The 17,675-nt window shown below is 34.8% G+C and overlaps 2 protein-coding genes across 3 annotated transcripts in view; both read left to right on the forward strand.

Moving 5' to 3' along the window:
* The window catches only part of lamb4 (laminin, beta 4), a 36,024-nt gene extending 33,764 nt beyond the window's left edge, over nt 1-2,260 (forward strand). For both annotated transcript variants that reach the window (XM_015352477.2, XM_015352480.2), the window contains one exon: nt 1,896-2,260. In XM_015352477.2, coding sequence (XP_015207963.2) covers nt 1,896-2,029 — 134 coding nt within the window. In that variant the 3' untranslated portion in view covers nt 2,030-2,260. The remainder of the gene's footprint in view (nt 1-1,895) is intronic.
* A 5,418-nt stretch (nt 2,261-7,678) lies between these two features.
* lamb1a (laminin, beta 1a) overlaps nt 7,679-17,675 on the forward strand; it is a 30,613-nt gene continuing 20,616 nt past the window's right edge. Inside the window, exons 1-12 of the mRNA XM_015352489.2 lie at nt 7,679-7,892; nt 8,678-8,850; nt 10,159-10,297; nt 11,415-11,488; nt 11,877-12,065; nt 12,243-12,306; nt 12,899-13,101; nt 14,207-14,327; nt 15,287-15,475; nt 15,727-15,903; nt 16,032-16,144; nt 16,848-16,927. Coding sequence (XP_015207975.2) covers nt 7,865-7,892; nt 8,678-8,850; nt 10,159-10,297; nt 11,415-11,488; nt 11,877-12,065; nt 12,243-12,306; nt 12,899-13,101; nt 14,207-14,327; nt 15,287-15,475; nt 15,727-15,903; nt 16,032-16,144; nt 16,848-16,927 — 1,550 coding nt within the window. The 5' untranslated portion in view covers nt 7,679-7,864. The remainder of the gene's footprint in view (nt 7,893-8,677; nt 8,851-10,158; nt 10,298-11,414; nt 11,489-11,876; nt 12,066-12,242; nt 12,307-12,898; nt 13,102-14,206; nt 14,328-15,286; nt 15,476-15,726; nt 15,904-16,031; nt 16,145-16,847; nt 16,928-17,675) is intronic.

Here is a 17,675-nt window from a genome sequence, read left to right on the forward strand (position 1 = left end):
AGTCTCTATTCTATCTAATAGCATCTCTGACATAAAAACTTGGATGACTCAAAATGTCCTTCATCTTAACTGAGACAAGACTGAAGTCATGTTTATTGGCACCCCTCATCAACTTTGTAAAGCCAATCCTGTAACCCTATCTGTAGATGGTTCTGTACTTGAGCTTCAATCTCAATAGACAAACATTGGGGTGATATTTGATTCTGGATTAACATTCGACCCTCATATACAGCATACAGTCAAAATATCTTTTTTTCACCTCAGAAATATCGCTAGACTTTACCCTATGCTATCACTAACTGTGGCTGAAAAACTGATCAACACATTTGCGTTCTCCCAAATTGACTACTGTAATGCCTTAAACTTTCTGGGGTATCTAAATCTACTTTGAACAAACTGTAATATGTCCAAAATTCGGCAGCCATAATCCTGACCAGGTTTAGTGCAAGTAATCACACAGTCCTATCCTGTAATCCTTGCACTGGCTTCCTGTCAATTTCTGTGTAGACTTTAATATCCTCATGCTCACCTATAAGGCTCTGCATGGCTTGGCACCTCAGTACCTGTCTGAACTATTATTGCCCTACTCCCCACTTCGCAACCTTCGCTCTTCTAATTCTGGTCTCCTAACTGTCCCCCAAGCCGTCTACATTCTATGGGTGACAGGACCTTCTCTTGTTATGCCCCCAAGCTGTGGAACTCTCTCCCCAAGATTATCAGAGAGTCACCTTCTCTAAACTCCTTCAAATCCATACCAAAAGTATTCTTAAAACAAAATCACATCGCCATCTCTCAATCGCAGGGAAACAGGAGCCAGTCCAGGAAGTTTTATAATTTACTGTACATATTTAAGCATTTTACTTATTTTAGGAATTCATCTCCCAGATTTCTATTCTATATTCGGTTTTACCTTCCATGCCCCTTCTCACACGGTTTTTTTCATTTTGTTCTCTTTATCTACCCCTTTGCTTCCTAACGTCTCCTATCCCCTCTATGACATGCTTGAACGTGAAGAGCACTTTCAGCAATAGGCTGATCCAACCATGACAGGGAGCACTACAGAAGATATTTCTTGCCTTCTGCCATAAGACTTCACAACTCATCCACTGTGTGTCTGGGCAGGGACAACATGGATCGGTTTTTGGACTAAACATGAATTCTCTGTTTACAGCTGGTTTTTCTGTTAACAACTGATGTGCAATATATGCTTGTGGATTTGTGCAATATATTTATAATGTGCAATACATCTTCTTGTGTACTGTACATTCTGGTTTGTGTTTTAGCTCTGTATTGTGTGCAATTCTGTGTACCCAATTTTGTTACTGCACTTCTCACTGACTGTTACTGCATTGTATTGTTGTATTATTGTATCATTTTGTTACACTGTGGTGTGTTGACTGTGCCTGGCTGCTGTTGCACTGCAATTTCCCTCATGGGATTAATAAAGTATCTATCAATTCTTGTGCTCTTTCTCTCTTCCTCACTCCTGAAAAAGGCTCCACAGTTGAACCATTGCAGTTTTTCTTTCTACGTTTAAGGGAGTAGAAATATTAAATGTAATCTTTATTACTTTATAATAACTTGGTTCAGTTTCTATATTCAGTTTATACAGAGCATCAATTATAAGTGATTTAATTTTGCAGTAATTTGTAGCTGCTTAAAGTGTTTTACTAAATTTGCAAACACTTAATCGTTTACATATCACAATGATCTACAGCTTAAAAGCACTTCACACTTCATCACACTTTACTTTAGAAAAACAAAAGAGGTCCACCATCTTATGATTCAAGACTCACTTAATATTCTTTGCAGAGACAGTTAATAAGTGATGTCATACTGTATATGTTAAGATATTTAAGTACAGAACTGTAAATTCTTGTTATTTCTCTTTTCAGACTTAGAAAATAGAATCCAAGATCTTAACAAGAAAAAAGAAGATAAAGCTAATGAAATTGCCAATCTAGAAGAAGTAATTCAAGCAATCAGGAAAGAACTCCTAGACCGTGGAAGAGGATACAACACCTGTTAGCTTAATCTACAACAAATCTTATAAAATGCCCCATTGCAGCTAATCTTTCCTCATGTTGTTATACTTATCAATATTGTATTTTTTCTACTGGCTATTGTTGAAAATGAATTATCAAGCTCATGCAATTAGAAATGTAATCTATAATACTAACCTTCTAGGCTAAAAATAAAATTCTTTTCAGTTAAGGGGTGTTGTTTTTATAGTGGAAGATTTTTTTTTGTTGTGAAAAATGTTTAGCTTAGTGTCACATGAATAAAATGCTTCATTAAGATAATTAATGTATTAATTTTAATACAGTCCACTGAAAATACACCATTTTGGGTAGCCATGCATATTTTGGCACAATATTGTGGAAATACTTGTTATCCAAATAATTGGAACACTTTTTTCAGAGACCACTAATCACTCTATGAAGTTTAATTTGCAGTATGTGGCTTTACACATAATTCTTTCACCTGACCTACCCTCAGAAGGTTAGTTATTGATTGAACCTTATCTAGTTGAGAGGTACTCAAATACAGTAGCAAAGGAGATATTAAATTTGAAATCGTGAATTAAACTATAAAATTAGGAATTATTGCTGCAGTAACTAAAGTTACTAAAGAAATTCACACCTTCACACCTTCCCCCATTATCTCAACAACAGACTCGTTTCCTTCTTATCCTCTTTATTCATTTGCAGGTTTCGACTTCACACCTCTCTTCACCACTCTTGAATTCGCACCACCTGAGTGCCCTGTCTACCTCTCTCCTGCTCCTCTACACTCCTGGCTTTTGTTCTCTTACGATATATAATCTCTGCTGACTTCCCTGTCTTTCTCACATCAGAAGAAGACTCCACAGCCGAAACATTGTGTTTGCTTTCTTCTCTTTTCAGCATGGAATAAACTTGCTTGTTCCTTTACGTAAGGTTTTATAATACATTCATGTCCTGTGTACACTTTGCTTTGCCAGAGAGTGTAGTCTTCCCACATGGCATGATGTTAGCACTACTGCTTCCAAACTCTTGGATCCAGTGTTTGAGTCCTGCATTACATGATGGGAAGTTTTAAAGTTCTGCTTTTGTTCACATGGGTTTTCCCTGGCTACTGTGTTTTCCTGATAAGCATCTCTAAACTGTCTCTATAAGTACAGTACTATACATGCATGTGTATTTATACTGTATGTATGTATTGCAATGGACTGGTACACCATACAGAATGTAGTGTTATCTTATTCCCTGTGTCTGCTTGGTTACGTTCTGACTCTCCATGATCCTCCAAGGATAAAAAGGTAACTGAAAAAGGATGGATGGCAAAAAAAATTCATACTGTGAAAGAACAAATAGGGAATTCAAAGATACTCATCTTTTAATTCCCCATACTCAAATTTATGTTTTTATTTTTTAGATTTTTTCACATGGAAAATTGGCAATGTCACTGCCTTTATGATTTGTAATTTTTGAAAAAGCCATAAAAAACGTCAAGACATTGACTAGAAGGAACAATTACAAATACTGTACTGTATGTTGGTGTGGTGCTACTAGGTCCCTTGAACTGCATGAAAGGGCATGTTTTGTTTTGTTTTATGTGTAATACACTTAAGACAAAAAAGAAATGACATATGCGTACAGCTGTCCAAGTTAAAAACAGGCAAACTCAAATGGTAATCTGAGTAAGAAGTGTCTTATGCTCCTGAATAAACATTTTAAAAAATAATCATTATAAGCAGTATTAACAAGCTTTACTGTTTTTTGTCCATTTTTGGACTAACTAAATACTTAATTTTAATTGTGTCATACTCTTACTTAAAAAACTGTGTGCCATAGTTTTATGGGATTTATTTTGTATTATAACAGCCTATCAATTTTAACATTTTCTTTTGCATGAATCAAAATATCTTTCAGTTTTCCTTTATTTTGCTTGAAAGTTTACTGAGAAACCTGACCCCATTGAAATGTCCATGCAGCCCCAGAAAAAACAGATTTAGAACCTCCCACTTTAAGCTCTAGTTGTGCATTCTGTAGTAGTAAAACACTGCCCTTGAGGTCTTTCACATTTCATTCATCCATTATCAGGTAAGGGTCAGAGCAACCTATCTCAGAAGGTTCAGGTTGCATTGCATGCACTACAGTCCACTAATTACCCCCACATTCGTTTAGAATGTAGGAGGAAGATGGAGCACCTGAAGAAAACCCTTGTTTACCTGGGGAGAACATGCAAACTCTACTCTGGTGGTACATCATTGTAGAATTGAACATAGGACCCGGAAATTGTAGGCAGGAGTGCTTATTGTCCTACTTCCATGCCTCCCTTTCCACATCTTAATATTTGTACCACACAGTCTGTACTGTAAGTCCGAAGTGCTCTGACTCAGCAAGGATTAATTAAGAACTCTAATCAAAATGTTTATTGAATATAGTGAATTAAAAAAATCGGGTATGTGTGAATAATGTTGGCTGACCTTATTATTTGTCAAATAAAAAACTGTGTATCATGAAGTAATTGAGAGTACTCTTTCTTCTTATGGTAATACAGTGAAAAACACACCGGCTTCTATGGTTTTTTTATATTGTAAGCTACAGTATGCAATAAAGCCAAATAACTTTCCAAATTCTATTTCTAAAGTCTATAATTGGTATATATCAAGCAAATAATATTTTTTGAAGGCCTAATTATAAGTACTGAATTTTTTTTTCAAATTTTGCTTTTTCAGATTGAAAAATAAAAATGGCATCCAATTATGGCTGAAATCCTTTGGGGCATATTATTCAACCTTCCCTTGTTGGTAGAATGTCTATACTTCAGTCTTTCATTTACAGTTCTGCCTTTGAGGACCACATTCTGCATCCTTCTTTTATTTTGTAAGTTTATTTCAAATTCCAAATGATAGATGGAGGTTAAGACTGGTTACCAGGTCTTAGCAATCAACTCTATCTAACTTGTGACATACTTCGTGACATGACCTACTGTATGATTTTAGTGCAATAGTACTTAGAATTCCAGTAACATGGAATTGTAAAAACCTATAATTTCAAAACACATTTCCCAAAAGGTTTACCCAAGGCTACACATCTCATAAGGCACTCAAACAAAAGCAGTTTGCAAATGTCTGTTAATGAAATACAACCTCACTCCAGGAGCAAACATCTGTAACAACGCAATCAGGATGAAATGGCACAAAAACTATTTTTACACAGATAGCACTAGGAGCTCCAAAACCCTTAAAGCAGTAAAAAGTAATGAAATACAGATGTTTTTTTAAGCATTTATGGAATTAATTTAATTATTCCTCACCTTTAAGCTTAGTTGATGCCTCGATACTTTATGGCCTTCTCAATTCACAGGTAAATTAGATTTAACATATTAAATTACATTTGATTCGCAACCTTAAACTGTCAATCAAAGAAACTTGAGTGAAAAAGATTTAAAGAACAATTAATCTAGCATTTAAATATATTTTTTAATCAGTTTCTTTGGAGTTTGTTCAACTGGCAAACGTTAGGTTTTACATGTAATTTCTTTCGCTTGATCAAATATTTCTGCCGAATATTCAATACTCCATCTTTTTTCCATTCTTGTTTTTAAAGTTGGTCTTAAGGAAGAAAGGCTTTTTCTAAATTTACATTACTTGAAACCCTTTCATGTAGTTGTCTTCTGTGTGATCGAGAAAATCTGTTATAGACTGGTGGCGGTAAACTGAGGAACTCTGCAGACATTTTATTTTCCATTTCTAAAGGAAAAATATATTAAGTTGTATTTTTTTATGTAACCCTTTTACATTTTTTACTTTTTAGCATATTTTTAATTGAGGAATACGCTGTGGTGAAAATGATTGGTTACGAGACAAAGGATAAATAGAAACAGGAGAGAAGCAATAAAAATAATATTAAGCATGCATTCTTTTCCAAACAAAAACAGAAAAATGTGTTGCATTTTGTTTTTGGATATTATCATAGAAATCAAAAGATATCAGATTGGAATGATACAGCTTATGCTTAATGTGGTAAGTCAGTGGTCATAATTTTTACTACTACAGCAAATTCTTATTGTAGGATAAGCAGAACCTCAAAGTACTACTAGGAAAAGGTCTTTGATAATGAAAATATTTTACAGGATTTGCAAATTGAAGGTCTAAAACCAAAAGGGCACAAACAAGAAACATCAGGGGAAAAAACTAATTTTGCAGACTTTATGAAGAACTTATTAATTTAATTATTGGCTCAATTTATTCAACAAAACAACTTTTCTCCCAGTTATTATCTGCAGTTTTTTCAGAAGGTGTTTTCTGTGTATTTCAAAGATGGTGAAAAATAAATGCATTTTGGGAGTTAAATTTAACATCTATCCTGAAGGCTAGTTTTTAAAGTAAAAAAATGAAAAGACAAAGTTCTTCAGGCCAATGATGGCTCCATTTTGTATAAATGCCTTAATTGACACAGTCACAGTTCATTTCACAAAGAGTTTTTTGTTTTCACGAAAAAATGCCATAGTTGTCTATTGCCACGCTTGAGCTTCAGGCACATTCCAACGCAAACGCGTACGGTAGCGAAATATTTTGGGATAAACAGGTTAGATTAAAGCAAACTATGTTTTTAAAAGACAGTTGATAATCAGTGAAAAGATTCTTAAAAAAACATCTTTAACATTAATCTAATCCGGGCTTCGAGAGACAAGACCTACTGTACCGCATGGTTCTCGGTATCATCAAATTAATAAGTGAGGTCCTCCAAACATAATTCTGTTTTATTCTAAACTGCAGATTTTTAGTATTTAAAATATACACTTAGTGAATGGTTATTTCCCCCACAGTGATTCCAGTGTAGGTATGTTTATCTTTTCTACAGTGTTTTAATATTGGAAGACATGAAAGTCATGCATTTACTTTGAAGCACAAAAACTATTCTAATAAATGTTCATTAGACTGCACTTTTCTAACTACTATCAGTTACACATCCTCTTAATAGAGCAGGAAGGATGGGCAATTACAAAAATTCTATGAGCATTTTAGGGAGCTTTTTTTGCGTCCTGTGCCATTTTCAGGGGACTATTCGGGGGTAATTAACTCTTCTTTTCCCAGTGCCTCAGGGGAGGGGCATTGCTTTGTTTTACTGGAAAGATTTCTTTGTTTTAAACAGAAGGTGGTGGGGGGTTGGTACCTCTTTGTGGCTTAAACTCTTAATTTAATTTTTCCTCAGATGTTTTCCGCTGGTTATATTTGGCGAGCGTTATTTTTATATTATTCCTTTGATCGTCTACTTACAACTGTTTAGGATAAATTCTAGAAGTGAAGAAGAACATCTGATTTCAAATGCTTTTGTTTACTTTCTATGTAGAGCTCAACATCCTTTGTAATTAAAAACACTGGGCATTCTAATATGTATTTTTAGATCAGTAACAGTAAGCGCATGCCGTGCGACAATTAGTCGGTACTATATCGGTAAAAGTAAAACAGTATATCACGGTTAAATATCGAAGTCAAAACATGAGTAACAGTTAAGAGCAGTAGAATTACTAAAGCACAGCAAATATATAACCAGGAGTTGGAGATATGAGGCTACAATTTGTTCTATCTGTTGCTCACAGTATGATATGTACTTAATGTGGTATTTAAAAATTTGACCACCCAGTGCGCATGCTCTAAAGATAGTAAAACTAAAGTTACAGTTGCGCTGCCTCAGTCTTCCAGCGGTTACAGTGGGAAGTCGTGTGGGATGTGAAACTGGCGAGGACACCCATCGTTTTAAGATTTAGTACACGCCGTATCAAAACATTTTAAATTTGTCTTCCTCAGCTGAGTACAAGGTCTGGAAGAATTGAGACCGAGTACGAAGTTAATGCTTTAAAAGTTTTCAAAATGATGCTTGCAGTCGGAGCAATTTTAGGTAAGTTAATAAAAACAATCATCTTACATTGCATCGAAATATACCAGGAAAGCAAACTCACAAAGTCAAAGACCTCTTAGAATATTATTCTTATTAATTTTCTTATCAACAGACAAATTCCAAGCATCCCAAATGTTAGTTTATTCGAAATAAAAGTTAGTGAGTTAGTCTCAAATAGTTGATTCTGGAAAGATATTTGTAATTTAGTAGTTATTGTATATACAGTAATTATAATTCCATGTTCCGTGTGGAAAACAAATATACCCGCCTTTCAGAAAACTATTTTGCTTTCGTATTTTATGTTGGAAGGACATATTTTTATAAAGAATGTGTTGTCCATGAATTTATCAGAACAGCCTCATTTCTTTACCCATGATTTTTGGATTGTGAAGAAAATGGCACCATATGATTTGAATTATAATTTGTGCAATAACAGGCTAGGAAGTTATTTATTTTCGTGTGTTGTTCGTGCTTATGAGATAGAATAAAAATGATAGCATTCTGTTTGTTAAAGAAAATGCAAGTATTTGATTTTCTTTTTATGCCATTACTTAATAACACTACTGAAAAAAGTCATTAAAATTGTTTTGTGTTTTCTTATGATCATTATTGCTGCTGTTCATGTTTAGCGCAATTTGAGATCTTCTTACAAATGCTTTTACTGCTCGGTTCTTTAATTCTCAATGCTTTTTAACCAACATCTGCAACTGTTCAGATGTACAAAACAATGATTTTTTTACAGATTTGTTCTTACAAACATTTTCTCTTTTCCTATGTCTCAATAGCTGTGTGGGTCCCTGCTCTCGCCCAGGTTCCAGAGTTCAGCGATGTCTGCAGGGAAGGAAGCTGTTACCCGGCCACCGGTGACTTGCTGATAGGGAGAGCTCATCAGCTTTCAGCTACTTCGACCTGCGGACTCTTGAAGCCTGAGCCCTTTTGCATTGTTAGCCACTTGCAGGTATTGTGTGAATTAACGTTACAAAACGGATACAACTTTCTTAGAACTGCAGATACCGTTAACTTAACGGCTAGCTCAAGTTAAGTGGGAATCGTTTAGTATAACCCCCTAGGACTCAGATTAAATGCTCTAATGCATTTTCAGAAGCAAAACAAAACGTTTCACGTAGTAGAGGAGAACTCTCCCGTGGGCATTTCTACATGAATGATTAATCACTGTTAAAACTAGAACTCCTCACTCATGGCATAGGTGTGTGTTTTCTTTTTAAACATTTTAGCAAAAACTGAGAATGAAAGCCTAGGCCAGTTTGTTTTCTAGTTTCATTTAGCTTTTTCCCAACAATATGGAAATGTTACAAACTATAATTTAACTCTGTATCCTGAAGCAAAATGAGCTCTGTATTCTGACAGAAGAAATCTGGTTTATAGTTGGCTTCTTTCTGTGTTTCCTGGTGTTATTTATTTTTGGGATGCTTTCCAAAGCCCCCTGGGGTCTTTCTAAAACAATCTCTTCTTATGGGAAGTTTTTTTTCTTCCTTTTTTTCTTCTTAGCAATATGTGTCCTTATTCTTTTAATCATTTGGAGACAGAAGGGAAGATCAGATGGGAATGGTCTTTTCATTGTGGGTGTCTAGACAGCTTCCTGATAAGTTAATGGAAACCACAAGATTAAATACAGAGGTTTAGAGGAATTTTTTAATGCTTTCAGCTAATATAATTACATTTAAAAGACTTATTCATTACATACAGTACATTCGTGTTTTACAAAAGTAAATATCAAAAAGGGGGGTGTAAAGAGAGTTTACATGAATTTAAAACAGTTTTTCCAGAAGGCATAGATACTTAATGTAGACTGAATTATACAGTAACTTGCACCAATTCTCTGTTAGACTTCTCCAGTAGTAAGTTCTTTGAGAATTTTACATTTCCTTATGGGGCTAGTTCAAATACAATCTACTGTTTCTTTTCTGTCTGGCTTTGAAAGATTTTTACAACAAGTGGAGGAATATCTAAGACAGGAGATTTTTGGGATATTTAGATCTAGGAAAAATACATTTAAGAATTATTTCAGTAAAAATATAAAACTAATTAAATTACTTTTAATTTGTGAAAATGACTTTTAAGCTGAAACCTTTATAACATTTTGCTTATCATATGGAAAATACTGTGTATATCTACCATATCTAAAAAATAACATATTTCCTTAAAAATAAATGATTATTTGAATAAACACCATGATATACCTTGAAGAAAATGACAGATTTAATTTTTTCTGCCTTTTAATCTTGTGTTGTCCTGCTCGCTCTAGGAAGAAAAGAAGTGCTTTGTCTGTGATTCTAAAAAACTGTATGATGAATCTACAAACCACACCACCAGCCATCGTATCGAGAATGTGGTCACAACTTTTGCTCCTAATCGTTTGAAAACCTGGTGGCAGTCTGAAAATGGTGAGTTCACATGGGAAAATAAGATGTAATACAGACTCTTGGTATGAATTAAAGGCATCTTGTTCCAGGTCAGCTTTCTACAAGGTGTTGTTAGTTAACTCTTTTATCAAGCACAGGCATTGACTGGGGTCAAATTCAAAGTGAAAAGTAATGGCTAACCGATACACAAAGGACCTACTTATCCACTTTAAGATTTACAGTTAAACTGCCGATAATAATTATCTTGAAGACCCTCAGAAAACATCTGTTAATCTGCACACTATTGACAATGTATTATTAAAATAAATGCCTAAAATGTAGGATAAATGCATGCTGCATACATTTCAATTACTGAGTGTAAAATTTAATTTTAAGCTAGCTGAGAGGAGCAAAAGAGGTTTGTTTCTTTTAATTTTACAAAGCTAAAAAAAACTCATGGGAATGTAAACTTGAGGCAGGGATGGTGTGATTCATCATAAAGATGTTGGCAGCAAGTACTACAGATGTATCCAGTTATGCACTGGAACCAATTCAGAATTTGCATTTTTTGGCTGCTGTCCACTAACGGAACTCCAGCAGAATGAATTTTATTAATGACCTTTTTTAATAATTTAAGAATTGCTTTGTGAGAAGCAAACACTTTGTTTTTATTATCAGTTAGATAGAAGACAGAAAAAATGTACTTAGAAAGGAATGATATCAATTTAAAACATATTTGTGCAAATCCCAGTTTCCCAGTGTTTCTTGTTAAATAGGCATTGTGTGTCAAAAGCTCTTGGATGGGCCATTGTCGGATAATGTGTCTTAGTATCATCAGTTGTACATTTACCATCTTACAGAATGAGATACGTATTCATTTTCTAGAGACTTTTTATTTTTAGAATGAATATTGAAGTTATAAATAATTACATTATTTTGAAAGGTATAGTTTAGATTATGAAAGATGGTTAAGATTCACAGAAACATTAAATAGTGTTCATTCAAGTGAATTAAATTTTACAGCACAAATGTAGTTTCTGCTCAGGAAGCTCATTGAAACAGGATTACACAGCTGTCCTAGCTCATATTTTACTTGGCTGATAAACATTGTGCACACAGATGTTTCTGTTTTCGTCACATTTTTTTCAACTCCCTTCAGGCATAGAAAATGTAACCATCCAGCTGAATCTGGAGGCGGAATTTCATTTCACTCATCTCATTATGACGTTCAAGGTAACAGGGTGTCTTTTGTCAAGAAGTTAATTAGCACAGTTCCCCTTGCATACGTTTCCAGCTGTTGATAAGACCCTGTAGAATGTTTCACCATAGTGAAGCAAGTTCCACACTACTTAAAAAGTGCTTTGAAACACATAGTACTCAAAAACAGTTCAGAGGCTGGTTCCAGCTGTCTTCTGCGGTGCAAAGTGGATTTCTTTTTTAACAAATGTGACTGTTTTGTTCTACAGTAACTACCCTTAGTGTTTCTACACTTGGTGAAATACAGCTGAGCTGGGCAGCAAAATGCTAATAGTTTAAGTCTTTTAAATAAAAGTGTTCATATTGTGCTATATTTGAAGTGTACCTCTGATGTTAATGGTGTGCTGTGTTTGTTTCATGTTAGACATTTCGTCCTGCTGCAATGGTGATTGAACGGTCCTCTGATTTTGGGAATACCTGGCAAGTGTATCGTTATTTTGCTTATGACTGCGAGTCATCTTTCCCATCAGTCTCACGAGGACCTATGAAGAAAGTTGATGATGTAATATGTGACTCTCGATATTCAGACATTGAGCCTTCTACAGAAGGAGAGGTTTGTTGAATTACTTCAGTTTTAACAGTGCTTATATAAGATCATACAGTATATAATGCCGTTGTGAGTTTTTGAGGACAAAAATAAATCATACAAATTGTTATGTGAATGTAATTTATTGTGGTCTGTACAATGAGCATTTCAAATAAATGTTCTTCTGTGTTTTTTTTTTTGTAGGTTATCTTCCGGGTTTTAGATCCTGCATTTAGAATCGAAGATCCTTACAGCCCCAGAATCCAAAGTACACTTTTCATTTTTTAAGTTAATGTCTATTGTTGTATTACATTCTACTCATTGAAGTAAAATTTTATTTAAAAATGTGGGCTACTTCACATCAATAATCAGTAACTTCTGATTCATTAGTGGGTTTTTAAAATCTAGTAAGGGGCAATATTTCTGTAAAGTGTGTTCTTCTCTGATAATATTTTTCATTCCTGACTCTTAACTTCAGGAAGAAAGAGGTATGCTTATCAGGATGTTTTTAGTTAGAATCAAGAAGATGAGTGATTTCACTCACTGTTACCTTCCAGCTTTTATTCTAGTTGTGACCTTATGCTCCCAACCCAGCTGTAGCAACACAAATGGTATGATGGTAGCATTATAATTTTTAAGACATGATTAAAAACACTTCTGAAAGGCATTCCATTCAAATCTTAATCTGATATTATGATAGCTAATGCTTCTAGTGGTGAGTGAAACAGTGTATTGAAAAGTGTTATTTTTAGCTTTCCAACTGTAGTAGACTGCCCAAGAATTTTCTTAAGAATTTTCTTAAATGACAAAGCTTAGCTTAGTGGAGTTATTTTTTCAAATTTTCTTTTCCACCCTTTAAGACATGTTGAAAATCACAAACCTAAGGATCAAGTTTACAAAAGTACATACGTTAGGAGACAACTTGCTGGACTCCAGAATGGAAATTAAAGAGAAGTACTACTATGCTATCTATGACATGGTTGTGCGTGGGAACTGCTTCTGCTATGGTCATGCCAGTGAATGTGCCCCTGTAGATGGTATTGGAGAAGATGTAGAAGGAATGGTAAGCTGACTTGATTTTGACCATTAAGACCGTGATATTTTGTCTTTTTTGGAAACATTTTTAAAAAGTCTGAATTACATTCTTTCAAAAACATATATGTGGCAGAGCAGACACAAAAGAAGTCTCATGTGTACAAAAAGAACTACAAAGTTCCTGTTTAGTCTTCAGCATGTCATGTTTACACAAAGCCTGTACCACATGATGTTCCAAGGCCTTCGTGACTTTCTTGACTACAGACTTTCTTGAATGAGGCAAAGAAAATAATTGTAGGCTTTGGTCTTTCCTTCATGTCAATCAGGGAAAAGTAAACAGGATATTGAATAGCAAGTTCTTTATCTTCATATCATTATTTTGTCTCGTGTAGAGTGTGTATTAGAGATTTCGTAAAAAGAATTGACTTAATACTTGAAGACTGAAAATGTACACTGCCAAACGAACGTCTTAGACATTGCACAGTTCTACCCTTGTTTTTCAATCTCTGTACAGATTCATGACTTTAGGATGTTCTTGTATGGTGATTGGAGTTATTTTGTTTTAAACAAGCAATTAAACCTAAAAGATGTGTATTTTTACTATAAGTAAAGAAGATTATCTTTATGATGATTATTATGATTATTACCATTAAAATAACAACTGACAATGAGTCAATGAAATGTAAATGTGATGGATTAGCCACTGCCACATGTATTATTGGCTGTTCATGTAAGGTTTACCTCAAGTTTTAATGATCATGTTTTTGAAGGTTCTGATCAATGTGAATGAAATGTTTTGGCTTAGTTTCCTCTCACACAAACTAAACTGCATTCATAAATAGTAGAAAACAGCAGTGAATGCTTTGAGTAACTTGTTGACACTCTTAATATGCATATATTGCAACTCCTAACTGTATCTAAGCTGTCTGGAGATGTTTGCATAGCAGTGTAGTTTTGCAGTAATAAAAGATAAAAAATATTATTTTGTCAATAAAACTAATAAAACCATTTGCTTAAAGTTTCAGCTTTATATGCCTCTGCAACATTATGGTATTTGTAAAAACATTCTTAGCGCAGCACAATTTAAGTGAATGTATATAGGCTAAATTGTAATTGTTTCTGTGTTTTTCCAGGTACATGGGCATTGTATGTGTAATCACAACACCAAAGGTCTGAATTGTGAACAATGCAAAGACTTCTATCATGATTTACCCTGGAGACCAGCTGAAGGACGCAATACCAATGCCTGCAAAAGTATGTTTATCACGCCTACACTCCTAACTGAAGAATGTAAAGAATTTAATACCAATACAAGAGTGCATTCATTCATAATGAAATACATATGTTTTACTGATAGTGGCACATGATATTAATTATATGTGCAGAAGATGTATAATAAAGCCCTTATTGAAACATTATTAAGACAACCTCAAGAACAGGATGGAAACTGTGAATCTTGTAATAAGTGGAACACATTCACCCAATAAGGCCTAATAATAAATTGCATTTAGGAATGTTGTTGAGTAATTAGGCATAAGAAGCTTTGACGTAATGTGCTTTTCTGAGCAAGCGTGTCTGAGGGTTAACTGTCTCGTAATACAAGGAGGTTATAACCCCAGTGTAGAGTGAGAAGTTGGCCAAAAGGTAGCTGCACAATTGAAGATTGGGTGAAGGATGGAAATAGAATGACAAATGCAAAAAGAAAGGTTCTTTACAGTTTTTTGACATGCAGTGTTATGAAGGATTCAGTTAGAGTAACATAGGGAATGCAAAGTTGGTTGCTGCCACACCTCCCAAACCTGTTAAAACTCCCACCAGATGAAAGAAGTATATTGATTTGTGTAGGAAATGTCTTTACATAATATTTGCACACCATACATGACTCTTTGGAAAAAGTGTATAAAGCCTTTTCCCATCTGCTCCATTCTTGCTGCATGATCAGCTGCTGTCTACATATTGGAAATGTTTTTTTTCCTTAACATTTGTGGAAAGCAGGAGTTCAAGGGTTTGATATGTAGGCATGTTTAGGTTGTTTTGGGTCTGAATTCTAAAAACTAAATGTTAAGTTATTAAAAGGAAATAACTCAGCATTATTAAGTGAATGTAAGTATAATACTACAAGGAGTACACGGGGAAATTGACCTGTTATATAATAATAATGATAATGCATTTTTTTCCTTTAAGATGTGTAAATATCTGTTTTATATTTACAGAGTGTAACTGCAACCAGCATTCCAACATCTGCCATTTTGATATGGCAGTTTACATGTCCACTGGGAATGTCAGTGGGGGAGTGTGTGACAATTGCCAACACAATACCATGGGACGCAACTGTGAACAATGCAAGCCTTTTTATTTCCAGCATCCAGAGAGAGACATTCGTGATCCTAACATTTGTGAACGTAAGTCAATAGTATTATTCCTCAAGTGTAAGAGGAAGGGAGATGTTTGTATTTCATAGTTCATAGTGCGTGACAGAATTGGGTACCACCTGGGCTTTCAAGATTTATCTCAGACTACAGAGGGGACTTCTAAGCAGACCAAGCCCTCAGCAACATTAACATTTATTTTGGTCAACATGTACATGCTACATACAGATTAATTTGTAAAAATGTTATTTTCTTAGACTGAAAACTTTTTTTTTCCTCTCTAGAATGTAATTGTGACCCCGTTGGTTCTCTCAATGGTGGAATATGCGATCGACACACTGACGTCTCCTCTGGTCTCATTGCTGGACAGTGTCGTTGCAAGCCCAACGTAGAGGGGGAACGTTGTGATCAGTGTAAACAAGGATACTATGGAATAAGTGATGACCCACTGGGGTGCCAGCGTAAGAATCATTAGTGTTTTCACTTTTTAATTGAATTGGTATTTTGCAGGTGTTTAACAAGAAATGTGTAATGCCCTGCACATCATTATTAAATTACTCAGTGGTCTTAATGTGTCTTCATTTTATAGCTTGCACGTGCAATCCTCTGGGAACTGTCCCAGGAGGAAGTCCATGCAATGTAGAGACAGGACACTGCTTCTGCAAACGCTTGGTAACTGGGAGGAACTGTGACCAGTGTCTGGTACGTTATCTGTCTCTCTTGTCTAAAATTGTTTTACAATTGGACAATGTATTTTTATTACAGCTGTTTACAATTTGTTTTCAGGAAATCAGTGAGTACTGTGTATTTGATCAAGTCCATTTATTAGGAAACCAAAAATTGAATAGAAAGTGCCGTGTGAAGATCATATTGCACGGATATCTCATTTTGAGTGTTCTCAAGCAGATGAAGCTGTTAGGGAAAAATGTTGGGTACCCTTAATTTGTGCTGTGTGGATAATCAGGGTTAAGTGGTATGCAGATTATAAGTTAACATACATTTTCTCACAAAACGTTTACAAAGACTACGACCATAACTCGTACCAGTTTTGTGACACCAGGGTTTGCATGCAGTGGGCATACCAAAAATAGTAATTATCCATTGTTAGATCCTTGAATTCGACTAAAAGTCTGCACTTGTCACCCCATACTAGCCTAAGAGGGTAGTATAGTTGGTAACCAGTAATGAAATTAGTTAAGAATTCACATTTTGAAAAACTGTAGTACTTGCTGGATATAAAGGGACTATGATGTACTTAAGGGAAAGTTAACTTTTTGCAAGTGCAAAACGTTACTCAGTGAAAAGGCTGTATAAGCAGGGAGGGTTTCTGACATTGATTTGGTTCAGTAAGTATCGATGTTTTTTCATATCAGATTGACAGTGGTAATGATTTATAATCCAACAGGCACAGCACTGGGGATTGAGCAATGATATGGATGGATGTCGCCCATGTGACTGTGACCAAGGGGGAGCTATCAATAACGAGTAAGGACAAAGTTCAATTCAGATTCGGACTTCCTTCTGTCTTTTCAGTGTTGTACAAAACTTAATATTTATTTATGAATAGACCTAATCTACATTTTAGTTACTGATATTTCAATCGTGTTTGTACCCTAAATGTTATTATTTTTTTTTTCTTTCTGGCTCTAAATCAAGAGTCTGTGATTTCCAATGATTTTCGAACTAATCAGTAAGAATGGATTAAAGTCAAGATGTTTCCATTAATAGCTAGAAGATATTATTAATAATAATTAGATGACAACAAGATTCTTGACCCATATTGAATCCAACTCTAATGATAGTTTAACTAAAGTTGGCACAATTGTAGAGAAAGCAGAACCAGTCAGGAACTCTGATTCAATCTTTGGTCTTGTCAGAATTCAGATGGGTGAAAAAATGTTGCACTGATTTTTCAGTTTCAACTAGGTGGTGTGTTAGGCTGTATATTTGATTAATGTTAGGTTTCATAAATGGGCAAACATGCATTTGAGTGTCATGAGCAAATGAAAACTGATAACCATACCTAAGAACAATTTTAAAAGATAAATAAAGAGATTGGGCACAGAACAGAACCCTGTGAGACACCATATGTTACCACTTGTGTCAAGAAGGAACAATGCCCAATATTAACAAATAGTCATGAGCAAATAAAAACTGATAACCATACCTAAGAAGAATTTTAAAAGATAAATAAGATTGGGCACAGAACAGAACCCTGTGAGACACCATATGT

This window comes from Lepisosteus oculatus, chromosome 7 (genome assembly GCF_040954835.1).
Source record: "Lepisosteus oculatus isolate fLepOcu1 chromosome 7, fLepOcu1.hap2, whole genome shotgun sequence".
NCBI lineage: Eukaryota > Metazoa > Chordata > Actinopteri > Semionotiformes > Lepisosteidae > Lepisosteus > Lepisosteus oculatus.